Source organism: Lithobates pipiens, unplaced genomic scaffold (assembly GCF_037356315.1).
Source record: "Lithobates pipiens isolate NorthernLeopardFrog02 unplaced genomic scaffold, aLitPip1_a1.2 Scaffold_8, whole genome shotgun sequence".
In the NCBI taxonomy this organism is placed as follows: Eukaryota; Metazoa; Chordata; class Amphibia; order Anura; family Ranidae; genus Lithobates; species Lithobates pipiens.
Window position 1 is genome coordinate 178,568,293 of NW_027507903.1, and position 20,209 is coordinate 178,588,501.

At 39.6% G+C, this 20,209-nt stretch overlaps 1 protein-coding gene across 1 annotated transcript in view; it reads right to left on the minus strand.

The window, feature by feature from the left end:
• LAMB4 (laminin subunit beta 4) overlaps window positions 1–20,209 on the minus strand; it is a 233,867-nt gene that overhangs the window by 184,125 nt on the left and 29,533 nt on the right. Inside the window, exons 8-9 of the mRNA XM_077472837.1 lie at window positions 4,852–4,915; window positions 2,585–2,799 (exon numbers count right to left, since the gene is read on the minus strand). Of these exons, the coding sequence (XP_077328963.1) occupies window positions 2,585–2,799; window positions 4,852–4,915 (279 nt within the window). The remainder of the gene's footprint in view (window positions 1–2,584; window positions 2,800–4,851; window positions 4,916–20,209) is intronic.

The following is a 20,209-nucleotide window of genomic DNA, read 5'->3' on the forward strand; positions in this document are numbered from 1 at the left end:
AGTGTGAGAGCCCGAGTGCTTTCACGCTGGGGCTGTGCGCTTGCAGGATATTAGAAAAGTCCTGCAAGCAGCATCTTTTGGGTGGTGGAGGAGCGGTGTATACACTCCTCCTTCACTGCCCCGACATTGAGATAAATGGGCACCGTTGCTGAATTGCCTGCAAAGCGTTTCAGCAGCGACACTTTGCGGGCACTTTTAACCCTTTATTCGCTGCTAGCGGGGGTTAAAAGCACCCCGCTAGCAGGCGAAAAGCACCGCCATAACATTAGCGCCGCTTTACCGCTAACACCCCCCCCCCCCCCCCCCCTGCCTATGTGTGAAATTTGCCTAAATTGTGCAAAATCTGGATCCCTGGGCAATGGAAAGTCTTATAAAAAATACACAAAACCTGTAACTCAGAATAAAATAAAAGTCCACTTTTTATGTATAGCAGCGCATGCACATTTTTCACAAAACATGCGTTAAAGTAGAAGTTCAGTTCAGTGTCCAGAGAGCAGGGTGCTTTGTTCTATCCACTCGCTTTGTAAATGAAATACAGCTTCCACCATATAGATCACCACTTGTGGAACAAAAGACGACCCCCTATGGGGATGCACTCACCGAACGCATGAAACAAACAAGCCTTCAAAATGCCAATGCAGCATCCTCCTTTTGCCACTAGTTATCTCCCTTATTGGAAATCGGCATCAATTGTTCCCGACAATTGGAGAAATTGCATGGCTCCCAGAAAAGATAGGGATGGACCTTTGACCATTCTTCCATTGTTGGTATTTTCATGATGATATCTTTCAACACATCTCATAGGACTGAGCAGATGTCATGGACAATTTAGCTTGCTTGGTTTTCCAACCATAAATTCGAAGTGCAGACTGACAAAAGACTGATCGGTTGCAATGAACCACTGCCTTGTCCTCCTAAGGAAAGTCAATCTCCCATCTTGTACCACCAGATATAATGCTACATTCCTGTTTTGGCTATATTGGTGTAGAACTCATTTCTCTCAGAGAGTGGCTCGAAATACCAACAATGGAAGAATGGTCAAAGGTCCATCCCTATCTTTTCTGGGAGCCATGCAATTTCTCCAATTGTCGGGAACAATTGATGCCGATTTCCAATAAGGGAGATAACTAGTGGCAAAAGGAGGAAGCTGCATTGGCATTTTGAAGGCTTGTTTGTTTTATGCGTTCGGTGAGTGCATCCCCATAGGGGGTCGTCTTTTGTTCCACAAGTGGTGATCTATATGGTGGAAGCTGTATTTCAATTACAAAGCGAGTGGATAGAACAAAGCACCCTGCTCTCTGGACACTGAACTGAACTTCTACTTTAACGCATGTTTTGTGAAAAATGTGCATGCACTGCTATACATAAAAAGTGGACTTTTATTTTATTCTGAGTTACAGGTTTTGTGTATTTTTTATATGTTTATGTTTTAAAAAAAGCAGCAGCTGAAAAGTAGGTTTCTTACATAAATTTAAAATTTTGCATTTAAACACCCAAGAGCGCAGAGCAGTGTGCTATATGGGCTGGCGTGGATTATTATTTTAGCACATTTTTTTACAATGGAAAGTCTTAGGCCACTTTAAAAATAATGCTTGCAAAGCGCCTGTAAAGTGCCTCTCCTGTCACTCCAGTGTGAAAGCCCGAGTGCTTTCACACGGGAGTGGTGCGATTGCGAGACGTTAAAAAAAAGTCCTGCAAGCAGCATCTTTGGAACAGTGCAGGAGTGGTGTAAATACCGCTCCTCCAATGCCCCTGCCCATTGAAATGCAAAGTGCTTTGGCAGAGGCACTACATGGGCGCTATTAACCCCATCTTCGGCTGCTAGCAGGGGTTAAAAGCGGTCAAAAAGTGCCACTAAAATGGTGGTAAAGCACTGCTAAAACTACTTTACTGTCGATGCCCTCACCACCCCAGTGTGAAAGTAGCCTCATGAAAGTGAACAAATGGTCTAATGGGCCATTGTTCACTATATTTTATGATGAAATACAAGTTTACACTTTGAGGAAGCACCAGGACAGATTCAATTCACCAGCTGCAATGATCGTTATTTGCAAAAATGACCATTATTTTGAGTAATGATGGCCAATGAAAGCAATCACCTGGCTGAAAAGAATTAGTGTTATAGCAAATATAACATTTGTTACCTTAGTACATATATTACCTTACACTTGGACATACTTACAACAGAGGTGACAACACACTACTTCCAGTGAGATCCCGGGCAAAGTTGATTATCTAAATTCTCACAAAAAGATGCCATAAAACTTTGCAATATCATCTTCTCGCAAGATTTGGGCCACTCAGACTTCCCCCAGGTGTGATTACATCACTCTCTTGCCTATCTCCTTTAGAGTTTATGTATTTTACTTACACACTAAATTTACCCTTGCTATGCTAATTTTATTTTACCTGTATAAAAAATGCATAATTCAAAGGTTTAAGATTAAATAACTATAGTACATTAATTTATGATATCAAGTACAAAGCACATAAACAAATTATGATGGGTTTGACTGCTGATGTAACTAAGGGCTGTTGTTCAGTAAGTACATCACACGATGAAGGCACAGTTTCTATGTCTTACCATTCCAGGCTGACTGAACACATCACCTCTCGTGTTATCCACAGGAACACATTGGCTGGCATGTCCATTGCAGAAACAGTTTCCCCTCAATGTCATTTCATATATCCCATAGAAGTATTTCTCTTGGTGCTCACTCTGCCATCCATTGCCATGTGTGTCCCCAAAGGTATGGAGCTTTGTAAAGTTGATTCTTATATTAGTAAGCGTAATGATATCTAAATGGAAAAAAAAACAAAAAAACAACAACACAGTGTCAAATAAAACTGCAATGTTTTGTTGATACTGCCCTTCTATACATGGACTCAAAGACTGCAAAGCTGACCATAAATATTAATATGTAATTATAAAATCTCCATTAGACTTACCATAATTGTGAATGAAATGTTCTAAACAGTTCCTCACACTGCATATTTGTTGATACAGCTAAAGAACATTTTGCAAAGGTTATACAATAAGATTGTAATATATGGCCAGCTTTAATGTCTTTAAATTTATCTTTATAATATTATAACTTTCAAGGCTCATAGACCGCTACCAATGACTCCAAGGCTGTGATAAGCACCAGGTTTCCAATGTTAAAAGACAAGTCTACTAATTGAGAATAAGCAAGTTATGTTCCATAAAAGTTTGTATATACACATGTATGGGTGTGTAAACGTACGTGCGCTTATACATGCATACAACTCATCCTCTTCTAGCTGCCAATATTTCCATTTGCTCATATAAACTCATAAAATTCTTAAGTATACACGCATTTACACACATATATGCATACGTAATTGTATTCATACATAATGCACCTGTGTTCAGATTCATAAAAAAAGTGACGTGATTGCAAATGTGGCATTTTTTTGGACCGTGTAAAAGAGACGATAGAAGAGACGATAATCTCTCTAGCTATGTGTCCTTCTGACCATTGTCACTGGAACTGAAAGTAAGGGAAAGCCTAAAGTTTATGATTATCATAGAAACAGGAATAAAGGAGAAATCTTCCAAATGGACATACCTTGCAGTGAAAACTGTTTAGGAGTGGATTGCCTCTACTTTTGAGAGATTTAATTTCTGTTGTGTCTAAAGGGCCACATGTGCCTCTTAAAAAACCTTCCTGAACATAGCCAATACTGCAGAGAATTGATAGATAAAGAAAGTCCTACAAGCAGTAATTCATGTTAACTGGTGTCATATGTGTAATATTTTAAACAGATTTTTCACAGTAGCACAGTTTTACTTTCACATACAGGACAATATTTTATTTTCGCAATATGTAATTAAAGTCAGCAGGGATAGCTTGGATTGTAAAGGAATGTGTGATTGCATATTAAGATGCTTTAGATCAAAATATATAATTAGTATGTCAAGCCCAATTTTCTTTGTTGTGAACAGCCTCTTAAATATACTTTGAGACCACATAAATTTGTACCTACAGTATATCCGAGCTGATTTACTAAGAGAGTAGGGGCTGTTTAATTAGCAAAGTGAATGTTACATTTACAATAGGAAATGATAGTAGATAAAGTGAATCTTTGTTCTCTTTGTATATCCAAAGTCTGATGAAACTTTAAAAAAAAAGACAGGGTTTTTGCTAGCATACGACTGGTAGATTGGAGTCATTGTGCTGAGCAAAAATTATTTATTAATTTAATAAATCAACCCCAGGGTGTGCAAGTTGACTAATAATAATAACATCTCCAAAGTGATATGCCGCGAACACACGACCGGACTTTTCGAGGGACTAGGTCCAACGGTCTTTCCGACGGACTTTCGGCCGAGTTCCGACTGACTTTCCGAATGAACGGACTTGGCCACACACAATCACACCAAGTCCGATGGATTCAAATGTGATGACATAGGACCGGACTAGAATAAGGAAGTTCATAGCCAGTAGCCAATAGCTGCCCTAGCGTTGGTTTTTGTCCGTCGGACTAGCATACACACAAACCGATTTCTCGGTCCGGCGGAGTTGCGGTGGAAAAATTTAAAACATGTTCTATTTCTAAAGTCCGCCAGATTTTTGGCAAGCAAAGGTCCGATGGAGACCACACACTAATTGTTCGACGGATCTTTGCTGTCAAAAAGTCTGGTCGTGTGTACGTGGCAATACTCTTCTTCCCATGAGTACTAAATAGAAAACTGAGCAAAAAACTGAAATATCAGTCTCTTTTACATATCAAGTTGTTCTTGCTTGTCCTTTATAATGATAATACCATGTAAACAATGTTTATGTTTTATGTTTCATACATACTTTTTCATTTAATTGACTTATTTACCCTGTATATATGGATCATAAGGATCATCAATGTCAAAACTAGGATCGAGTGCCTTTAAAACCACCTGCAAAACAAATGAGAAAGGAATAATAATCTACTGTGGCATACAGAATAGTTTATGCAAATAAAATTATATTTTAAACTGTTTAGAAAAGATATCTGATTTACATTATAGTATGGACAGAGTATAATTTTAAAGTGGTTCTAAAGGCATAAAATAAAAAAAAAAGGTAAAATTACTTTCCAAAATCAGTTTCCCCAACCCCCTAAATAATTACTTGGCTCCTCTTTTGATCCAGCACCACAGCTCACTCTCTCCCCACAGGCACAGAGGCAGCAGCAGGAGCAATTGGCTCCTGCTACTGTCAATCAGATCCTGTGAGGAGGGAGAAAGGAGCGGGGCTGAGCTACACTGTGTGTGTCTATGGATATACACAACTCAGCTCCGAAGCAAACCTGCATGTCTGCCCCCATAGCAAGTGATATGAGGAAGTTCTGGGCCGCTCTGTGCAAAACCATTGCACAGAGCAGGTAGTTATAACATGTTTGTTATTTTAGGAAAATAATGCTGAGCCTTTCCAACTGCTTTAATATTAAATATAGTTAAAAGTACTTTTGCATGTGCTTGATGACATGTAAATCACCCCCAGTGATCTAGGAAAGCCAGTGATCTGGGACTGAGATACGAATACCAGCAAACAACAATTGTTCCACTCCCCTTCACCCAAAACTGCACAAAGGGAAGAAACATGTTTCTTACACTATGAATATACATCACATGTAATCTATAATTTAGCTGCTATAAAGACTGCTGCAATCAAACAAATCAGCGTGAGTCTCTTCCTCCAGCTGCCTGTTTGGCCACTGCAATAATATTGCCATTGGACTTTTGTATACACTTCTAACCCTAGGGCTGAATCATCAGAAGTAAGCAAAGCCTTTAACTGGACATCTCATTTACAGCCCATGATTGGCAGAGAATTCTGGCCACTTAGTGGCTTTGCTGTCAACAAATCTACCAATAAGTGGCTTTGGTTTCCTCTTAAGGCCCATCTGTAGGTTTAGAAATGTAATAATAGCACCTAAAATTCTATTATGGCCACTGTCAGCTGCAGGACTGAATTCTGTCACTGTTTTGCTTAAGGTTATGTTGCCAATTTGCAAGTTTACTTGAAATGCCAAATTAAACACAGACATGTTTGAGCAACACTACTTGACAGTGGAAATGTCTCCTCAACATATTGAAAATGTGGGCATCCTCTCAACTGTTGCTCTGAGCTTCTGCTCTAAGTGACAAAAAGCCCCTTGGACTAATAAATAGCTGGGAGGCTTCCTTTCCAGCTATTTATTAGCTGGGAAGGAAGTGTATCTTATAAGTACAATGTCAATTGGAACTTGGTCATGGAGAACTTTTGTGCAGGACATTGATTGTTACCACTGCACAGTGTTCATAGTTGAGTTAGTAAGATCTGTGTTGTTAAGGACATGAAATATTATCATATCTACATATACTATATTACAGCCCTCAAATTTTCCACTCGCCTACTCTCATTTTGCGAGTGGAAAATGAGGGATGGTGAGCGTGGGCTGCCTAGGTACATAGGCAACTATGTGGTTTCAGACCTAGGGGTTCTGGGATGCATCCCAGTTGTATATATATAAATTGCATTTCCATTTATTCTATAGATGAAAGCCCCTCACTGAAGCGAACCGTCAGTATCTGCACGTCACTAGTTTGTGACTACATATATTCCTGCCATATTGATATGACAGCTTCTCAGGTATGCAGGGTTTTATACTATCAAGTACTGTGATGGGAAAGATACATATATATTTTTTGTCCCTTGATCACATGATACCTTTTTGATCTTTTTAGGTCCAACATCCCTTGGTGTTTTTTAAGTGTGACCCCCTCTTTAGGTGGACCTCTATAGGGTCATCCTATACCTGGGGGGGCAGCCATCTACCACCTTGTCAGCCTGGTTCATCTTTGTACCTATTGACCCTCTGTGGGTATTTTGCTTTTATCTGTATGTATTAAGTTACTGGATATCAATAACTATGTGATGTTGTTGTTCTCCATTTGTAAACATATGGAGGTGGATAATCGCAGTTTATTTCTCATGTTGTCTCTAATACTGTTGTCTCTAATACTGTATGTTTTCTTGGTAGATTTTATATACAATTGCATTCTTCTCTGTATAAGCCCCTGAAGAAAAGGCATTCAAGCCACAAATGTTGGATCCACCAGAGATTAAATCTTTTCCTGCTTACATTGTATAGTACTATATGTATACCATCCATGTGTCTCTGTCTGGCATTTTTATTATATTGTAATTCCATATTCTTTGTAATAAAATGTAAACTTTTTATACCTATGGTGTCCATGTCACCTTCAAAATCCCATCCCATTAAGGGGGCTTCTCTGTTTGTACCAATTATTGGCATGTGGTGACAGGACCCCTGGCTCTGCAGATGGTGGAATCCTATTCCAGAGATGTTCCTCAGTGCTCTGATGATCTGGCCGGCAATCCTCTTCCTCTCCTCTCTTCCCCTGCACAGGTAGGCTGAATTTTAGGGCAAAGGTAGGCTGCCTTGTTGGGCACAGGTGAAGTGGTTTTGATGGACACAGGCAGGCTGCATTGTTGGGCACAGGTGAAACGGCATTGATAGACACAGGTAGGCTGCATTGTTGGGCACAGGTAGGCTGCATTGTTGGGCACAGGTGAAACGGTATTGATGGACACAAGTAGGCTGCATTGTTGGGTTCAGGTAGGCTGCATTGATGGACACAGGTGGACTGCATTGTTGGGCACAGGTAGGCTGCATTGTTGGGCACAGGTGAAACAGCATTGATGGGCACAGGTAGGCTGCAGTATTGGGCACAGGTGAAGCAGCATTGATGGGCACAGGTAGGCTGCATTATTGAAACAGGTATATGGAGATAGCCGCGCTTATGGAGGTAAACTGTATAAATAGGAAAACGTATAAGGAAGGAAATAAGTGCTGTCGCACAGAAAAGAATGCAAACAGGTTGCCGCCGCCCTTGAATACACGGGCTTTTGTTGAAGTCCGTGCCTTGAGGTTTATATACGTTGTAATAAGGGCTATTGGCGCTACCTCAAATAGTAATTGTGCTGTTAAAACTTAAATTAGTGACCCTTGCCAATTCACAAAGCTAAATCTGTAATATTAGTGCAAAACTTTCTCTATTGTCTATATATATGTGCTGGTGACACCAGTAGTGTGCCCCTGCCACATATATGCAATAACCTCCACAGATAGGTATAAAGATATATATAAAAGGATCCTTAGGTCAAGAGTTATACAAAAACAAAAATAGAAAAATAGAGCCCAGTGTGGGGTGCCTTGTGAATAATTGTGATTAGTTCCGCTACAATATAGAACAAATGCTACACATTACAAGATTCCAATAGGCAGCATAAATTATCCATATTAATAATACTTATACTTATTCCCCTTATAGCTCTCAATAAATAGTAGTGCACTGCAGCCCCTATGTGAACATATTACTGCGAATGCCAACTGGTGTAAATTAAACCAATAAGTGCATGAATTATCAACCCACAGATAAGTGATTCTTATACAGGCATTAGCAAAAACTCATATATGGGAAAATTTATATATGAAAAAAAGGGATTTTTTAACCCCCTTTTTTTTTGACACGTAAAGAAATGTGTGTGTGCAACTTATATGTGAACCATATATAGGTGATGAAAAATATACTAAGAGTTATGTGTACAACAACCTTCCCATTCACGTAAGAAAAAGGAAAAATTAAAAAAATTAAAAAATATAAGAATATATTAGGATAGAACTAAATAAAACATCAAGGTAGTCCACAATTATTCTTCTGGTAAATGTCCAACAGTGTACAAAATTCCAGCTCAGGAGAAACAAAGAAGGTGACCTTCGTGATCATATATATTTTTTTGGTGACTTCCGTGCTCGTTCCCCCTTTTGGGTCCCCACTCACGAGATCCACGTACCCCCTAGGGGGTTACAAGCATGTAGGTTCTGCTCCGCTGTGCACTGTTGAGGGTTCCACTGGCCAGCTATATCCTCCACACTCTGCCACAGGGTTTGGTTCGTCGTGCAGGAAAACGGTCTATGCCAGGTACGATAGTTCCTCAAAAGGGAGAAAAACCAGCTCTCATGGTAAAGTATGTCAGATACCCAGGAAACAAGCTTTTTTAGGGCAAAACTTTTACCACATTTTTTCTTTGAGTCTTTTTTTGGGATTTATTAAGTGGTACTCAAAAGGTCACAAAAAAGTAAAAAAATTGTAAGAAATAAAAAAAATAAAAAAATAAATAAAATAAGGGGTTCTAAAGACCACTTATTTTAAAAGGATTATTTTATTACAAAAAATATTGCATATAGAAAAGTGTATCACAAATCAATCAAAGACATAAAAATAGAACCAATTTGAAAAGCAATACCGCACACTTCAGCTAATGGGGGACAGGATACATATGCCTACAGGACAAAGCTGGTAATATGTCCCTGTTAGGCCAGTGTTAAAAGAGAGAGGCCAATGTTAACACCTCACTGGTGCCCCAGTATAGATGTGCATAGGTGGGGACTAGCCCCTGCTCTCTAGATATATTGTACCCCCTAAGGCTTGCTTATACAAAGCACAGGTGCAGGTAAAAATAAAAATGAAAAAATAAAAATAAAGTAAAAAGTATATAAAATAATGTCCAGCGCGCCTTAGCGCTGATTTGGGCAAAGTATCCGGCTTTGTGTCTTTTACAAAGCTGGATACTTTGCCCAAATGGATGGGAAGGTTGTTGTACACATAACTCTTAGTATATCTTTCATCACCTATATATGGTTCACATATAAGTTGCACACACACATTTATTTACGTGTCAAAAAAAAGGGGGTTAAAAAATCCCTTTTTTTTTCATATATAAATTTTCCCATATATGAGTTTTTGCTAATGTCTGTATAAGAATCACTTATCTGTGGGTTGATGATTCATGCACTTATTGGTTTAATTTACACCAGTTGGCATTCACAGTAATATGTTCACATAGGGGCTGCACTGCACTACTATTTATTGAGAGCTATAAGGGGAATAAGTATAAGTATTATTAATATGGATAATTTATGCTGCCTATTGGAATCTTGTAATGTGTAGCATTTGTTCTATATTGTAGCGGAACTAATCACGATTATTCACAAGGCACCCCACACTGGGCCCTATTTTTCTATTTTTGTTTTTGTATAACTCTTGACCTAAGGATGCTTTTATATATATCTTTATACCTATCTGTGGAGGCTATTGCATATATGTGGCAGGTGCACACTACTGGTGTCACCAGCACATATATATAGACAATAGAGAAAGTTTTGCACTAATATTACAGATTTAGCTTTGTGAATTGGCAAGGGTCACTAATTTAAGTTTTAACAGCACAATTACTATTTGAGGTAGCGCCAATAGCCCTTATTTACAACGTATATAAACCTCAAGGCACGGACTTCAACGAAAGCCCGTGTATTCAACAGCACAATTACTATTTGAGGTAGCGCCAATAGCCCTTATTAACAACTTATATAAAGGCTGCATTATTGGGCACAGGTAGGCTGCATTGTTGGACACAGGTAGAATGCATTGTTGGACACAGGTAGAATGCATTGATGGACATAGGTTAAGCGGCATTGATGGACACAGGTAGGCTGCATTGTTGGGCACAGGGGAGGCTGCATTGATGGACGCCGGTAGGCTGCATTGTTGGGCACAGGTGAAGCAGCATTGATGGATACAAGTAGGCTGCATTGTTGGGCATAGGTGATGCTGCCTTAATGAGCACAGGTGAGGCGGCACTGACGGGCACTGATAAAGTTGTTGTTAATATTTATTTTTGTAACTTAATTCCGCATAAAACATTTAGGTGTCATTTCATGAGATATTGAGATATGAGATTTATCAGGGCGTGTTTAGGAGAGGAATTAGGGGCAGGGCATGGTAGGGGTTGGGTGGGGCAACTGATGGCGAGTAACCATTAAGGCCTGGCTAGTAGCTCAGGACTTGAAATTTTAAGCCCTGGTATATTACCAATATTATGGGGTCACCTGCCTTTACACACACATGAATTATAATGGCAACCTTAGTCTGTAGGGTTCTGTGAAGGCTGGCCACAAGGTTTAGGAGTGTGTCTATGGGAATGTTTGACCATTCTTCCAGAAGCGCATTTGTAAGGTCAGGCACTGATGTGGACGAGAAGGCCTAACTTGCTGTCTCCACTCGAATTCATCCGAAAGGTGTACTGTTGGGTTGAGGTCAGGACTCTGCGCAGGCCAGTCAATTTCCTCTAAACTCACTCATTCATGTCTTTATGGACCTTGCTTTGTGCAATGGTATTCATTTGGTAAAATCATTTGGTGGAGGGGGCATTATGGTGTGGGGTTGCATTTCAGGGGTTGGGCTTGGCCCCTTAGTTCCAGTGAAGACATTTTGGACAATTTCATGCTCCCAACTTTGGGAATGGCCCCTTTCTGCTCCAACATGACTGCACACTAGTGCACAAAGTAGAGGCGGGGGGGGGGGGGGTGAGGGTAGTTCAGGTAGGCCTAGACAGTTGGTGATAATAAGGGATTCTATAATCAGAAAGACTGATAGAATAATTTGTCGCCATGATGTCGCCTCAACCAAATGGTTTGCTGTCTCCCCGGTGCTAAGGTTCGTCATGTGTTGGACTGTGTTTATAATTTACTGGGAGGGGCTGGGCATGACCCACATTGGAACCAAGGACATGGAAGGTGGAGGTTCCTTAAGAATCACTTTAATGAACTAGGCTGCAAGTTGAAGGGAAGGACCTCTAGACTTTTCTGAAATATTACTTGTGCCATACGCAACACAGGAAAGACGGGGGAATTAGAGAACAGAATGCATGGCTAAAGATCTGGTGTAAGAAGAAGGGATTTGGGTTTTTAGAGCACTGGGCTGACTTTTCATTGGGTACAACCTATATGCTAAAGATGGTTTGCACCTAAATGGAAGGGGGTCTGCTGTGCTGTGGGAGAGGTTTATGGGAAGGTTTTAGGAGTATTTAAACTAGTATTGAGGGGGAGGGTGAACTAGAATTCATTCGGGGCAGACAGGTCAGTAAGGGGTCAGAAATTAATAGAGGGTGGAATGGGGATAGATGGGGAAGGGTATGGCAGGTGACAAAAATGTTCCCATGTTGCAAACAACATTTGGAAATTATAGTACTATTTGTACTACTAAAAAACATATGCCAAACACTAGAACAAAATGTAATAATGCATTCAAGTTTTTGCTTCACCGATGCCAAAAGTCTGCCAAGCAAAATAGGCAAATTGGAAGCTTTGGTTCCTTAGGAGAGCTATGAGTTAAATGGTATTACTGAATCTTGGCTTCATTCTTCACATGATTGGGCTATTAATATCTCTGGCTATGCACACTTTTGGAGAGATAGGGTAAAAAGGAAAAGTGGCGGTGTCTGAGCAACAAAGCTGATAAAGGGACTGGAGGACCTCATCTACGGGGAAAGACTACAATCATTGAACTTATTCTCTCTGGAGAGGAGAAGTTTGAGAGGGGATATGATATCAATGTACAAATACCGCACTGGTGACCTTAGTATAGGGAAAAAACTTTTCAGTGAAAAGGAATTTAAAAAGACACGTGGCCATTCACTAAAATTACAAGAGAAGTGGTTTAACCTTAAACTGCGTAGATGGTTCTTTACTGTAAGAATGGTAAGGATGTGGAACTGGATGGACTTGTGTCTTTTTTTCAGCCTCACCAGCTATGTAACAAGTGAGAAGTGATCTCAGAGTGTGAGTGTGGAAAGAGGACCTAGTTGATGGAGAGTGTGACGTGGCTGAAGCATTATGGGTGGAACTGCATATAGATGTGTGTAGTTCAAAGTTAATCATTGGAGTTTGTTATAGGCCACCCAATGTTAATGAGGAGTTGCCTTGCAGCTTACACATGCGTTTGCAAATGCGTGCTAACTAATCTCCTGTTTTTAACACAGACTGTTGGACGGGATAATTCGGTTTGTCAGCAGACTGGTTGGTGAGTTGAATTATGGAATGTTCTATTTTTGTCTTTTATTCGTTTGCCCTTCCATGTGCTCCTTGCTGTGAAGGCCAGTTATAGGTGGGGGCAGGGGCTATTTGTTTGTTATGGGAGGGAATATTGGCATCGATGAACACAGAACAGAAATGCAAATTCTTCAAAAGGACTGTATGTGAACTAACTGCAAATTATATTCCCATGGGCACGTTTAAAAGGCTACAGATAAAACTTACTGTATGTGGCTCATTGCCAAAGTTAAAAAAAGCTATAAATAATAAGAAAAGAGCTTTTAAAAAATATAAAATTGAAGGAACACTATCTTCATTTAACCACTTAAGGACCGCCGCATGTAGATCTACGTCGGCAAAATGGCACCGACAGGCACAAGCACATACCGGTACGTGCTTGCCTTGCAACGGGTGGGGGGTCCGATCGGACCCCCTCTCGCTGGCTGCGATGGTCCATTTTGCTTCAGGAGCGATCTGGGATGAGGGGATGGCCGTTGGTTTCTTGCCATCCCCTCTCAATTGCTCCTGGCGAATGAGAAGCTTCCCCCGCCTGTGTAGTGTAAACACAGGCAGGGAGGAAGTGATGTCATTCTCCTTGGGGCGGTCTTTTTGACCGGACTGCGAGGAGAACACATAGTAAGTGCACCAATCACTACACTGACACGTAGGTACACATAGGCACACAAATCCCCCCCCCCCCGATCGCCCCCGATCCCCCCAGCCCCCCCCTTCCCAGTCACAGTGTCACTGATTGCAGTGATCATTTATTTACTGATCACTGCATTTAGTGTCAGTTGTGACTGTAAAAAGTGTCAGGGCAGTTAGTGTTAGGTCCAGGGTAGCCCCCTACCCCCCAATAAAGGTTTAACCCCCTGATTTCCCCTAGAGTCAACCCTTTCACCCCCTTTTGCCAGTGTCACTAAGCGATCGTTTTTCTGATCGCTGCATTAGTGTCACTGGTGCCGCTAGGTAGCTAGTTATTTTTTTAGGTTCACTGCCAGGTTTTTATGGCATTAGGTACCCCCATATACTACCCAATAAAGGTTTTAACCCCCTGATTGCCCCTAGAGTTAATCCTTTCACCAGCGATCACCGTATAAGTGTCACTGGTGATGCTGGATAGCCAGTAGCCAGCCCAGATACCTGCTAGCACCTGCGTTTTGCCCCTCCGCCCAGCCCACCCAAGTGCAGTATCGATCGATCACTGTCACTTACAAAACACTAAACACATAATTGCAGCATTTGCAGAGTCAGGCCTGATCCCTGTGATCGCTAACAGTTTTTTTTGGTAGCGTTTCATATTTAAATCCTGAAGGTGGTGCTTGGTTTTCAGGGTCCCGTACGCGGAAAGGCTCCCAAAAAGTCCCCCAAATGTGGTATCCCTGTACTCAGGAGAAGCAGCAGAATTTATTTTGGGGTGTGATTTCACTTATGCCCATAGCATGTGTGAGCAACTTTGTGCAAAAAAAAAAAAAGTTTGTAATATTCCCGCAACTTGTGGCAAAATATAAAACATTTCATGGACTCAACATGCCTCTCAGTAAATAGCTTGGGGTGTCTACTTTCCAAAATGGGGTCATTTGGGGGGGGGGTTGTGCTATTTTGCATTTTATGGCCTTCGAAACTGCGATAGGTAGTGAGGAGTGAAATCAAAAATTTGCACCCTTAGAAATCCTGAAGGCAGTGATTGGTTTTTGGGGTGCCGTATGCGACTAGACTCCCAAAAAGTCCCACAGATGTGGTATCCTCGTACTCAGGAGAAGCAGCAGAATATATTTTGTGGTGCAATTCCACATATAACCATGGCATGTGTGAGCAATATATCATTTAGTGACAACTTTTTGTAAACTTTTCAATCACTTGGGACAAAAAAAAAAATATTCAATGGGCTCAACATGCCACTCAGCAATTTTCTTGGGGTGTCTACTTTCCAAAATGGGGTCATGGGGGGGGGGGGGTTGTACTGCCCTGCCTTTTTAACACCTCAAGAAATGAGATAGGCAGTCATAAATTAAAAGCTGTGTAAATTCCAGAAAATGTACTCTAGTTTGTAGACGCTATAACTTTTGCGCAAACCAATAAATATATGCTTATTGACATTTTTTTTACTAAAGACATGTGGCTGAATACATTTTGACCTAAATGTATGACTAAAATTTAGTTTATTCGATTTTTCTTATAACAAAAAGAAGAAAATATCTTTTTTTTTTCTAAATTTTCAGTCTTTTTCCTTTTATATCATAAAAATAAAAATTGCATAGGCAATCAAATACCATCAAAAGAAAGCACTATTTGTGGGAAGAAAAGGACGCAAATTTTGTTTGGGTACAACATTGCATGGCCCTGCAATTACCAGTTAAAGCAGTGCAGTGCGAAATTGTAAAAAGACCTCTGGTCCTTAGGCTGACAATTGGTCCGGGGGTTAAGTGGTTAAATGTTACAAAGACTATAAAGAATATAACAGAATATGTAAAAAGAATATGTAAAAAGGAAATCAAGGAAGCAAAAATTCTAAACAAACAACATATTGCAAAAGATAGTAGGACAAACCCCCCAAAATTCTTATATATATATATATATATATATATATATATATATATATATATTATTTTGTAAAGGACCTATGTGCTCAGACCTGACATTTTTACTATATATATATATATATATATATATATATATATATATATATATAGAGAGAGAGAGAGAGAGAGAGAGAGAGAGAGTAAAAATGTCAGGTCTGAGCACATAGGCCCTTTACAAAATAATCTGGAGTGGGTGACTGGGGATAAAGAAAAGGCAAATGTATTAAATACTAGTCCATGGGAATGTATTGAATGCCCCAAATGATCTACAATGGCTCAAAAGTGATATGGTCCAGAAATATTTAGAGAGAATAAAGGTGGATAAATCACCTGGACCAGATGGAATCCACCCACAGATCCTAAAAGAATTGAGCTCTTGCATTTTGAAGCCATTGTATCAAATTTTTAGGGACTCATTAACTACTGAAATAGTACCACTGGATTGGCGTAGGGTCAATGCGGTGCCTATATTTAAAAAGGGGTCAAAGTCTACCAAGTAACTATAGGCTTGTTAGTTTAACTTCTATAGTTGAGAAGATACTGGAGAGTTTAATACAAGACCACATAGATGAGTTCTTGCTGAAAAAACATATTTTAAGCAACAGACAGCATGGATTCATGAAAAACAGATATTGTCAAACAAATTGTATTTATTTTTATGAGGCGGTAAGTAAAACTTTGGACAGTGGAGTGGCTATGGATATGGTATACTTGGATTTTGCAAAAGCAGGAATATCTGAATGCCTCTTGGGGGATCAGGAAGGTATAGCAAATTGGATCGTGCTTTTCTGGAGTTTTTCACCTTTCTCTGTATCAACTGTTGGTAAAGAGTTGTGTACTGAATATGCGATTGTATGATTTTTTTGGACTTGTGCCTTTTTTCAACCTGACTAACTATGTAACTATGTAGTTGGTCATCTACTGGAAAGTATAATGATTTGGAGACTTATAAAGTGTTTTGGATATGCTGCTGATGTAAGACATTATAACATTATTAAAGTTCATGCTGCTGTCATTGGCCTGGTGTGGAACAAAATATCAATCAAATTATAATTGAGTGGATCCAAGGATCTATATATTTACGTTGCTGAAATATAAGTCTGAGCTACTGAAAAAACAAATAAAAAATGAAATAATAAAAAAGAAAAGAAAAATGAATGATTAATAAAAAAATTTAATGAGAAAAGGAATTGCAGAATACGGTGCGATCTAGTGCCCTTTAAACATATTACAATATCTTTTCTGTTTTATGTTTCCAAATAGCATCAACAATATTTAATCTCATAATATTTTCTTGTGCCTATAAAAAATGTATATGTAAACCAATAAATAAAAATGGTAAATTCTGTTAGCTTATCCTTCATTGACCATGGGGACGCTAGTCCTTTTTTCAAGAGGCTTGCATTCATTGTTTTTGTATCTTGTGATCTTGCCAGATTGTCACAATGTGCTGAGATCTGCCTACTACACAATAACTATAGGATGAATGGCCATTGGTAGTAACTACTTCTCCTGAACTGCTTGTTATTTCAGAGAAAGTGAAGTGTACCTCTTTATTGAAGTATGAAGAGAGATTGGAGCTGCAGGATGACAAGGATGACACTGGCATGTTTAGGCCTGCACAATAGTTTACCGCTACTTCTATTGGATCTTGAACCAATTTTTTATGGGTTCCTCCCCTTTTGTATGGGTCCCCCCTTCCCCGATGTATGAGTGAGAGTATATAGACAATGCAGTGGCATAGACAGCTGCTCATGTCTAATATTGGTTCTTTCTGCTGTAAACATCCAGAATGAGCAACCCCCTGCCTAACTTAGCAGTGACAGACTGGAAGACAAAATGTGAGTGTCTAAGAGAGTGAGCAATGTAAGAGAAATGCATAGGCTGTTTTCATCCCTCCTACTTACAGGTAAGTTTAGTGATACCAGATGTTAACTGCTGTACTGTGTTGTCAGGTGTTGGTGCCCTTTAACTTTTGCCCCTCCTTTAGTGAAGTAGTAAATGAACATAGCACCCTTTTATATGTCAGCAACCACTAGGGCATCCAGACAGAACACTTTGGGAGCAGAAAGAGAAACCTTGTTCCCAATGACCATCTCCTAGTGGGTCCCGTGGCTTGGATTGGAAAGGCTTTTGGACCTATGGAGGTTCTCCCTTTGTGTGAGGGGAAGGTATAACATGTGTGAGCAACATTTGAGTAAGGAGACTGAACATCTAGTAAGATGGCAATAAGGGTTTTGGGACTTATATTTGTGTTCTGCACTTGAAGAGCTACTGTTCAGAATATCATGTACTAAGGAACAGTGCTTAGACTCCTGCTCTGTGAGTCATGTGAATGGATGACATGTTACAACAGAACTGTGCTACAAGAATTGTATTGAACCATGTTTGATTTATGCAGTAAAGGGTTGAAAAGTCCTTTGGACCGGACATTCCTTTATTCTGGGTCATAGGCCTTAGGCTGGGAATGTGAAAAAGGTGGTCTTCAGTCAAAAGAAAATGACACAATATGGTGGGGTATCTCTTGGAATAATAGGTAGGTGACTATCCCATCCTAGAGGAAGCCAGGTGGATCCTGGGCCAGCATGGTGCAAACGTCTTCCCTATCTGGGTCTCTTACATGTGCACATTATATTGTTGTTCTCAACAAAGTGTCAATGTGTCTTTCACAATGCTACATGAATTATGCTCTGAAAACTATTTCTTTTTAATTAAAATTGTTTATTAACAATATTTTACATTTTCTTCACAAATGAGAAAAAATAACTATATTTGAATGGTAACAAAGATGTTTAATGTTGTTTTGTATGGTTGGTTTTATTATTATTTAACTTCTGTTATTATTGGGTCTCAGTACAGTAATAATTTTCTTAAGTCCTCGGATTAAAATGTTTAAGGACCCTTGCTCTACAGGGTCAACTATATAAGTGAAATTAAGTAATCCTGCATTTCTTCAGACTTGTCTTTATTTGGAATTTCAATGTCAGTGTTGGTTAAATTAAATATATTTGCAATACAGGCAATGCAAACAAGATGAGCATGTCCACACATTACAGACCAAGACAAGCTTATGAGATGGTCTGCATACCTGAACAGATGGAGCAGGACTGTGCAGGCCCAATAGAAAATTAATTACACATGTTTATAAAATAAATATATATGACTAACCTGATGCGTTGTAATAACAAGTAGATAACCTTCATAAAACATGCATTCTTATGTTCCACCCCGATAGAACCAATTGATGACGATAACTATTATTTATTTAGCGTGTTTGTTTTGTATTTAAAAAAATCACAAATCTGTCACAATGGAGACATTGTAGAAAATGCCTAAGCATCCAATTACAAACTGTGTACGATATTATTTTAACGTCTAATCCGTTTATATGGATTGCTAACATGTCATTTGCATTGTAGTTAAAGTGCAAGAAATGACAGTAGAAAAAAATGGACAAAATTCTCCCTCTATCCTAGCTTTATCATTGTAATATGTTTCTTTCATAAACATTGCTTTCGCAATACCTTTTTTTTTATCTGCTTACATGCAGTCACATGACTGCCAACCTCCCCCCTCAGTCTTCTGCACAGTAAGCAGCAGGCAAAGCTCTGTGGATTTAAGACCAGTGCAAGCAAAATAGATGTATGTCCTCGTCATCACTGAGTGTTGTCAGAGCTCACATATTAGCACATGTTCAATAGATGAAAATTCAGATGGGAAGGGTATTAATGAATAAATAATGAAGCACCAATACTTCCAGTTGCTATAAAGCCTGGGGAGGGGGTTAAGCCATTTGCGTAGCATTGATCGTCTGGCACAGGAAACCAGGTTCAAATAAGGGAAAAGTCAGAAATAACACTGAAAAAATGTGCATTATGGTAGTGAATAGTTGATGGAAACCATATGTATGACTTTTTTTTACAATTTTGCCTCAAGAGACATTCTAATTTGCCTAACATAATTAAATTTTTATTGCCTTTATTAAAGTGGAAGTAAACTCCCCTATCGTTTTCAGCCAAGAAAGCTGCCATCTTTGCCTCTGTTTAATCTTGAACTGCTATGGTGCTGCACATGTGATTCGTTATGACACCAGCCATTGGATGGTTTGATAGTTTGGCTGAGAGCACAGTCAATGTGCAGTTAGCATTCCCGGCATGCCTTTTTTTTAACTGTTTAAATCCATGGGTTTACTTCCACTTTAAGTACATTTCCATGTGTAAACTATGTAGTAGTATAATAAAATGAATGCCACTGTCCTTGCGCTCTTTGAAGTTTTAGGATGTGTGGATCGATCAGGCCATCCTTCCTTTTCCCCTTCTTTAATCCTTTTCCCCTTCTTTAATCCTTTTTTCCTTCTTTAATCCTTTTTCCCTTTTTTTTTGTTTTAGCTATAGACTGACCACGTTTGCTATGTGTAATATGTCACTGGTTCTCATATTGGGTTTTTTGGTTTGGCTGTTATGTGGAGTTTAGGTTTGTGCAATTTGGGTTGCCCGAGATTAATTTGTGCTGGGATTCTGCGGTTGATGCCTGTCATCCTGTTCGTTCCATTACCAAGACACCCTGGTTTCAGGGCAACTGGCGGCTGCACTGCGAGTTGTGGCCTCCTTTACAATGGCAACCTGTGTGTTGGTCCCCGGGTGCTTGTTGCCCCCTGGTGGGGTCTTCTCCCCTGTTGGCATGCTGGC